Source organism: Heptranchias perlo, chromosome 31, assembly GCF_035084215.1.
Source record: "Heptranchias perlo isolate sHepPer1 chromosome 31, sHepPer1.hap1, whole genome shotgun sequence".
Classification (NCBI taxonomy): Eukaryota; Metazoa; Chordata; class Chondrichthyes; order Hexanchiformes; family Hexanchidae; genus Heptranchias; species Heptranchias perlo.
The window spans coordinates 36,574,978-36,584,352 of NC_090355.1; the positions used below are offsets into that span (position 1 = coordinate 36,574,978).

The 9,375-nt window shown below is 55.5% G+C and overlaps 1 protein-coding gene across 1 annotated transcript in view; it reads right to left on the reverse strand.

Moving 5' to 3' along the window:
- Positions 1–1,532: 1,532 nt before the first annotated feature.
- wdr5 (WD repeat domain 5) overlaps positions 1,533–9,375 on the reverse strand; it is a 30,383-nt gene continuing 22,540 nt past the window's right edge. Inside the window, exons 9-11 of the mRNA XM_067969444.1 lie at positions 8,714–8,831; positions 5,562–5,649; positions 1,533–4,662 (exon numbers count right to left, since the gene is read on the reverse strand). Coding sequence (XP_067825545.1) covers positions 4,562–4,662; positions 5,562–5,649; positions 8,714–8,831 — 307 coding nt within the window. The 3' untranslated portion in view covers positions 1,533–4,561. The remainder of the gene's footprint in view (positions 4,663–5,561; positions 5,650–8,713; positions 8,832–9,375) is intronic.

Genomic DNA, 9,375 nt, shown 5'->3' on the forward strand with positions numbered 1-9,375 from the left:
ATAAGTGATAGTCACAGAGACCCAGAGTCAGTTGGGAGACCCTCACAGAGTCAGTCAGTCAGCTGCAAGGCCCCCAGAGAATGTCAGACAGCTGCGACACCATCCCCAGAGTCAGTCGGCCGAGAGACCCCGCCCCCCCACACAGAATAAGCCAGCCATGAGCAACTTCCCACATGTACCGAGCACCTGAGAATGAGGTTACACAACCAAAAGGGTCTGAGGACATCACTGTAAATATCAGAGGGCTATAGGATATACTTAGCACCTCACAATCCCTTGACAGCTTGACAGGGTAGACGCCGAGAGGCTGTTTCCCCTGGCTGGAGAGTCTGGAACTAGGGGGCAAAGTCGCAGGATAAGGGGTCGGCCATTTAAGACTGAGATGAGGAGGAATTTCTTCTCCGAGGGTTGTGAATCTTTGGAATTCTCTACCCCAGGGGGCTGTGGGTGCTGTCGTTGAGTATATTCAAGGCTGAGATCGATAGATTTTTGGACACTAGGGGAATCAAGGGATATGGGGATTGGGCAGGAAAGTGGAGTTGAGATCGAAGATCAGCCATGATCTGATTGAATGGCAGAGCAGGCTCGAGGGGCCAAATGGCCTACTCCTGCTCCTATTTCTTATATTCTTATCCTCCAGACCTTTTACTAACCCATAACACCCACTGCCCCCATCATTTTACACAACTCTCAGTCACGGACAGGCTCCATCCTGCGATTCCTGGAGGGGTCAGACTCTCAGTCTGCCATCAGAGTGGGGAGCAGCAGTGACAAATGGACCTCCTCATCTCCCACCCCATAGATTTAGTCAAGCTGCAGTCCGACTCCAGGAAGCTCTGAGCCCAGTCATTGCTGCCTGGGAGACATCAGTACTCTGTACCCCAGTGTCATACAGCGACAGACCTGGACCCACCAGTACTGTACCCCAGTGTCATACAGCGACAGACCTGTACCCACCAGTACTGTACCCCAGTGTCATACAGCGACAGACCCGGACCCACCAGTACTGTACCCCAGTGTCATACAGTGACAGACCTGGACCCACCAGTACTGTACCCCAGTGTTATACAGTGACAGACCCGGACCCACCAGTACTGTACCCCAGTATTATACAGCGACAGACCTGTACCCACCAGTACTGTACCCCAGTGTTATACAGTGACAGACCTGTACCCACCAGTACTGTACCCCAGTGTTATACAGTGACAGACCTGGACCCACCAGTACTGTACCCCAGTGTCATACAGCGACAGACCTGGACCCACCAGTACTGTACCCCAGTGTTATACAGTGCCAGACCTGTGCCCACCAGTACTGTACCCCAGTATTATACAGTGACAGACCTGGACCCACCAGTACTGTACCCCAGTGTTATACAGTTCAAAATGCTTTTTGCTGACAATAGTGGGTGTTGATAGGAATTTGAAGAGGGTGTTGGGAGTTTGATGTTCCATTACACGATGTCCTGCAATCTCAGCTTCCAGTTGAAACGTTGCTGCGCCCCCAACCCAAAAAATACAAACAACACGGGGTTTTTATTATGTTCAAACCTCTTGTATTAACAGGGAATCGGGGTGGGGGTGGGGGCGGAAATTACACCAAAACCTCAAACAACTGAAAGGTCTTTGACTCGAATACTCCAGAAGAAACCATCACTACTATTACACTATTCAGAGGTAATGGGAAGTATTTCCACAGAGTCTATTTATTACACAGTACTGTCAGTAACTCAAACAAACTGAAATATTGTAAGATACTGGCTCCACAGTTGCAAGGCCCTGTACAAGGCATGTCCAGGGAACGTGGTCATCGCTGGAGATCAGAGGGAAAGGTTCGGGAAAATGACATTTCAGCATTAATTTCCACCCAGCCTTTGCAATCTCCCAATTCACTCCCGATATCTTCCTGCATTCAAACACTCAACTTCCACCAATTCAGAGGCTGCAATAAATCTCCCCCAGTGGCTGCACCAGTTTGCTCAACGAGATGGACAGACCAGGAAGCTCCCAGGTCCTGCACTGTGACGTTAGCTGATTTCAAAGGTCCTGCACCCCTGGGCTCAGAGGGAAACCCAACCAGTGATCCGTGCTTGTCAACTCTACCTGGTGATTCCATCGACAGAGTGTGTGTGGACAGGACCAGGGCTATCGGGGATGCTTGTTCTGATCACCATAAAGGTTTATATGGGAGAGTGGTCGGTGTAATTGGAACCATGCACCGGCACCAAAGTCAGTTTCAGAAGACAAAGGCTCTCAAGGGAAAGAAAAATAGACTCCCACTGGGGTGCGGGTCCCACAGGCACCGACTCCCACTGGGGTGCGGGTCCCACAGGCACCGACTCCCACTGGGGTGCGGGTCCCACAGGCACCGACTCCCACTGGGGTGCGGGTCCCACAGGCACCGACTCCCACTGGGGTGCGGGTCCCACAGGCACCGACTCCCACTGGGGTGCGGGTCCCACAGGCACCGACTCCCACTGGGGTGCGGGTCCCACAGGCACCGACTCCCACTGGGGTGCGGGTCCCACAGGCACCGACTCCCACTGGGGTGCGGGTCCCACAGGCACCGACTCCCACTGGGGTGCGGGTCCCACAGGCACCGACTCCCACTGGGGTGCGGGTCCCACAGGCACCGACTCCCACTGGGGTGCGGGTCCCACAGGCACCGACTCCCACTGGGGTGCGGGTCCCACAGGCACCGACTCCCACTGGGGTGCGGGTCCCACAGGCACCGACTCCCACTGGGGTGCGGGTCCCACAGGCACCGACTCCCACTGGGGTGCGGGTCCCACAGGCACCGACTCCCACTGGGGTGCGGGTCCCACAGGCACCGACTCCCACTGGGGTGCGGGTCCCACAGGCACCGACTCCCACTGGGGTGCGGGTCCCACAGGCACCGACTCCCACTGGGGTGCGGGTCCCACAGGCACCGACTCCCACTGGGGTGCGGGTCCCACAGGCACCGACTCCCACTGGGGTGCGGGTCCCACAGGTCCCCTCCGTTACCTCACCGAGGCCACCATTAGTCACAAAGGGGAGATATGTGAGCAGGTTATTTAACTCTAGGAGTTCTCATTACTGAGCTCTATCCTCACCCAACCTCCACAGATGAACTTTGCGGGAGTTGAAGGCTCTGCTCAGCAGCAGGAACCCTGCCTGACTTATTTCCTTCCTTAGCTCAGGGACACGTAGGTGAATCGTAGCCACAATTCCGATCTCACCCACGATCAGCGAACAGAGTGGGGACTGAACCTGGGGCCTGCTGCTCTGTGTTACTCAGTACCACACTGGGAGCTGCACCGACCCACCAAAACATCCAAAGTACTGACCTGGAACGCTAAAATCAGGCCGTCACTGAATTAAAAATGTAATTACCTCTCCCCTTCAAGGGAGCGTCAGGGAATACCTGCTGGGTGAAGCTGGCTTTGCTCATTAGGGGCTACACTCTGGAGATCAGATCACAATTATTCGCATACACATCGAAACGGGGGCACAGAGCAGAGCAGTCAGCACCCCAGGTCTGACCCCTGACCTCTGGTGAAAGGGCCACCTGCATCACTGGGTGCTGTAACCGATCACAGGGGAGGGGAGAGACAGAACCACGCGGAGAAATGCCGACTGTTACAGGAATTAGTGCTGGAGAACTCATCACACGCGACACAGGCAAGAGAGCTGGGGATGTCGGAAGTCCTCCCTTTGGTCGCTTAGGTCTACTGGTAGCATCGAGCTCCCCTACCCTGGGGACCTGTGGCGGGCAGCCTTACAACTGAACCTCTATCAACACTATACAAGGGGTGGGGGATGAAACCAGACGCCTGTCTGGACAGAAGCCGGGGCGTCCAGTAGGGACCCTCGGCAGTGGCCAGCCTTCAACGCCTGTAGCACCAACTCCCGAAAATACTCCGCCCACAGGTCACTCCCAGGATAGCGGGAGCGTTGGTCATACTGCTGCGGGGGTTGAATACTGGTGGGAGAGATTTGTCCACAATCAGCGGGGAGGGTATGTTTAGCACACTCTATCTTAGCTGAGGCAGGGCTTGGCAAACCAGACACTGGCAGCAGGACTGTCGGAGGTCAAGAGTCAGTCACCCTGGGCCATGGCCAGAGCAGCATTGGGGGAAGGAGGGGCTTCTGGAGACAAAGACACAAAAAATGGGAATTTAAAAGACAAAAGATGGCTGACTGGCTAATTTAAACTCTCAGCCAGCCATCAACACCAACTTTACAAAAACATTCCACTAACAACAACTAAATCTGCTTTTTAAAAAAAGGAGTTTTCACAAGAATGGAGGAAGGGGAAAAGCCACAAGTGATTTGGTCACTTAAAAAAAAAACTTTAGTCAGGTGTGTGTGTATTTGAGCGTACAATAATTTGCCAAGTGTTATGAATCCGCAGTAAAAACGGGATTTGTTCCGATGCTCCCACTAGGTCCGTATTTCCGTGTCACTGCTTCGGGCAGGGTCGGCACGGTCTCAGACGTCGGGAGTACGAGGGGTCCGTCCCTGTGTCAGGCAGGCTGGGACAGGGCACCATACAGTTCGCAAAGCGGAGACGCTGCTTTCTAACAGTCACTCCTCCACAGTTTGATTGTCTTGTCGTTCTCCAGTGCTGCTGATGCAATGATGTTCTCTGTTGGGTGACAGGCTGTGGAGATCACAACGTCTGCAACAGAACGGGCAGAGAGTCAGTGAGGCAAACACCACCAATAAAAGTCATAACATACCCCCCTTATCCCACAGCTCCAGCATGGAGTCTGGACGGACTCTAAAAGGCAGAGATCAGGAACACAAAACTGCTCCTGGTTCAGCATTAAGCCCACAATCTCAGCAGGAGGGCAGAGGGCGGCTGGTGTAGCCGGGGACAGCAGTGTGAGGACACATCAGCTCCTTCATCTCACAGAGAAAGGACGACACCGGGGGAGTCCAGAACAAGCTTAAAATTAGAGCTAGGCCGTTGGCAGGGTGATGTCAGGAAGCATTTCTTCAAATGATGGGCTGAATGGCCTCATCCTGTTCCTCTGGCAGCCCGACTGAAGGGAATTAAGCAAAACTGTAACTAAGCTCTAACTAAAATGATATACGGTGTAACTGAGAGAAGTACTACATGGAATCCAGTTAATGGGAGACGAGGGCCTGAATCCCATCACCTTTAATGCAGCAAAAGAACGAGCTCGCAATTATATGCAACCGTACAACATCCTCAGGTCCCAAAGCACTTCAGTCAATTAATTACTTTTGAAGTGTAATCAGTTATGTAGGAAACTCAGCAGCACAGCTTTCAACCAAGCCCCAAACTGTGAAGCAATCTCCCTAAATTCTGCTTACCCCTTACATCTCCCCCACTTCCTAAACCTCCACCTCAAGGGCCTCTGCAGCCTCCCCCCATCTCCAGTGCCTGATTTTTTCCCCTTTCCTACACCTTTGTACATCTTGTTTTATTACCAACCCGAGTGAGAAAGCCACTCCACACCAAGTCATTCACTGAATGTGGGGCGTGTCAGTGTTGTAGCCCGAATGTGCCTGATCCCATCAGCGCTGTGTACAAGTGACCCAGCTGCTCACCTGTGTGTCCTTGTAATTTCTGCACAATCTCCTTCGTCTGGAGGTTCCAGATATAAACAAAGTTGTCCTCAGATCCTGAGACGATCCACTTCAAAAAATTCAAAAATCACAGTTATTCATCACAAAAAGCTAACAAAGACAGCACAGAAACAGGCCATTCGGCCCAACTGGTCTGTGCTGGTGTTTATGCTCCACTCGAGCCTCCTCCCTCCCTAATTCATCTCACCCTATCAGCATAAATTAGTTCTGATAAAAGGTCTTCGACCTGAAACGTTAACTCTGTTTCTTTCTCCACAGACGCTGCCTCACTTGCTGAGCTTCTCCAGCATTTCCTGTTTTTATTTCAGATTTCCAGTATCCGCAGTATTTTGATTTTGACTGATCAGCATTTCCTTCTATTCCTTTCTCCCTCATGTGTTTATCCGGCTTCTCCGTAAACGCATCTACACTATTCACCTCAACTACTCCTTGTGGGAGCGAGTTCCACATTCTCACCACTCTCTGGGTAAAGAAATTTCTCCTGAATTCCCTATTGGATTTATTAGTGACTATCTTATATTTATGGCCCCTAATTTTGGTCTCCCCCACAAGTGGAAACATTTTCTCTACATCTACCCTATCAAACCCTTTCATTATCTTAAAGACCTCGATCAGGTCACCCCTCAGTCTTCTCTTTTCTAGAGAAAAGAGCCCCAGCCTGTTCAGTCCTTCCTGATAGTTATAACCTCGTGTGGCTAAATCTACACAGACGGGCTTGGAACCCAAAATATCTCACTCGGAACATGTGACAGTATTGAGAGAGATTCAGACCAGGGGTCCAGTTCCCCCCGACACACACGGACCAGTGGTCTAGTCCCCCCCCCGACACACACGGACCAGTGGTCTAGTCCCCCCCCCCCCCGACACACACGGACCAGTGGTCCAGTCCCCCCCGACACACACGGACCAGTGGTCTAGTCCCCCCCGACACACACGGACCAGTGGTCTAGTCCCCCCCCCCCCCGACACACACGGACCAGTGGTCTAGTCCCCCCCCCCCCCGACACACACGGACCAGGGGTCTAGTCCCCCCCAACACACACGGACCAGTGGTCTAGTCCCCCCCGACACACACGGACCAGTGGTCCAGTCCCCCCCGACACACACGGACCAGTGGTCTAGTCCCCCCCCCCCCCGACACACACGGACCAGTGGTCTAGTCCCCCCCGACACACACGGACCAGTGGTCTAGTCCCCCCCCGACACACACGGACCAGTGGTCTAGTCCCCCCCCCCCCCCCGACACACACGGACCAGTGGTCTAGTCCCCCCCCCCCCGACACACACGGACCAGGGGTCTAGTCCCCCCCAACACACACGGACCAGTGGTCTAGTCCCCCCCGACACACACGGACCAGTGGTCCAGTCCCCCCCGACACACACGGACCAGTGGTCTAGTCCCCCCCCCCCCCCCGACACACACGGACCAGGGGTCTAGTCCCCCCCAACACACACGGACCAGTGGTCTAGTCCCCCCCGACACACACGGACCAGTGGTCCAGTCCCCCCCGACACACACGGACCAGTGGTCTAGTCCCCCCCCCGACACACACGGACCAGTGGTCTAGTCCCCCCCCCCCCCCGACACACACGGACCAGTGGTCTAGTCCCCCCCCCCCCCCCGACACACACACGGACCAGTGGTCCAGTCCCCCCTGACACACACGGACCAGTGGTCCAGTCCCCCCTGACACACACGGACCAGTGGTCTAGTCCCCCCCCCCCCGACACACACGGACCAGTGGTCCAGTCCCCCCCCCCCCCCGACACACACGGACCAGTGGTCCAGTCCCCCCCCCCCCCCCCGACACACACGGACCAGTGGTCTAGTCCCCCCCCCCGACACACACGGACCAGTGGTCTAGTCCCCCCCCCCGACACACACGGACCAGTGGTCCAGTCCCCCCCCCCCCGACACACACGGACCAGTGGTCCAGTCCCCCCCCCCCCCGACACACACGGACCAGTGGTCTAGTCCCCCCCCCCCGACACACACGGACCAGTGGTCTAGTCCCCCCCCCCGACACACACGGACCAGTGGTCCAGTCCCCCCCCCCCCCGACACACACGGACCAGTGGTCCAGTCCCCCCCCCCCCGACACACACGGACCAGTGGTCCAGTCCCCCCCCCCCCCCGACACACACGGACCAGTGGTCCAGTCCCCCCCCCCCCCCGACACACACGGACCAGTGGTCTAGTCCCCCCCCCCCCCCCGACACACACGGACCAGTGGTCCAGTCCCCCCCCCCCCCTGACACACACGGACCAGTGGTCTAGTCCCCCCCCCCGACACACACGGACCAGTGGTCCAGTCCCCCCCCCCCCCGACACACACGGACCAGTGGTCCAGTCCCCCCCCCCGACACACACGGACCAGTGGTCTAGTCCCCCCCCCGACACACACGGACCAGTGGTCTAGTCCCCCCCCCGACACACACGGACCAGTGGTCCAGTCCCCCCCCCCCGACACACACGGACCAGTGGTCTAGTCCCCCCCCCCGACACACACGGACCAGTGATCCAGTCCCCCCCCGACACACACGGACCAGTGGTCTAGTCCCCCCCTACCCCCGACACACACGGACCAGTGGTCCAGTCCCCCCCCCGACACACACGGACCAGTGGTCCAGTCCCCCCCCCGACACACACGGACCAGTGGTCCAGTCCCCCCCCGACACACACGGACCAGTGGTCCAGTCCCCCCCCCCCCCGACACACACGGACCAGTGGTCCAGTCCCCCCCCGACACACACGGACCAGAACACAGTCTGTACCGAGTTAGCCCATCTCAGGTCGGGCAGCGGTCGGGGCTACAATTGGCCTCAGGGTTCCTGCCCCTCATTGCTATCCAGTGACCCCCAGCCTGAATATGGCAGGGTAGACCTAAGTGTAATGCTGCCACAGTTGAATAGCTCTCCAAAAAGAACACCGACTTGTGGTGAGGTAACACAATAGTGGCTGGTACCATGGACACAGGCTCCAGCAAACAGCCAACAGCTTCAGGATATGAGAGGAGAGGCAAATGGGAAACTACAGTCCTGTAATAAGGTGGATAAAAGGGAGATCCCATTACACTACAGTCCTGTAATAAAAGACGAGCAGCTCAACTTACCTTCCCACCAGTAACAGAGAAGTTGGCGAATATGCAGTACTTCTCGTTCTTGTGCCCGGTGTAGGTCTTTAAACACTGTAACATAAAGTGAGTGTCAGCACCGCATCTCAGCAGGACACTGATTCACACGACCAGCAAACAACTTAGGCTAAAATACACAGGGCATCACCTAGAGGCAAATTAACACAGGTTTTATGAGAAGGAATATGGCGTAGGTAAAGGATTTAAATATAAAATCTCTCACTAAGTCTGCTCCTCTTTGACACTGGGTGTTTGAGGTCACAGGACTCCTCACTGGCACTCACTCACTCACCTGCTGGAGGCTGGGGCAGGACGAGCGGCTCATACAGTCTGACCCTCGAGGAAGGAGCAAAGCACGGATCAGGAAAGGCTGACATTTTCAAACTGCATTTAACAAAAGGGGGAGAGTGGCTCCTCCCTGTGGCCCTAATGGGTAAATGTATCCTCACAGAATGATACGGCACAGGAGGCTGCCATTCGGCCCATCGTGCCTGTGCCGGCTCTTTGAAAGAGCTATCCAATTAGTCCCATTCCCCCCTGCTCCTTCCCCAGAGCCTGTAAACTTTTTTCCCTTCAAGTATTTATCCATTTCCCTTTTGAAAGTTACTATTGAATCTGCTTCCACGCACCTTTCAGGCAGA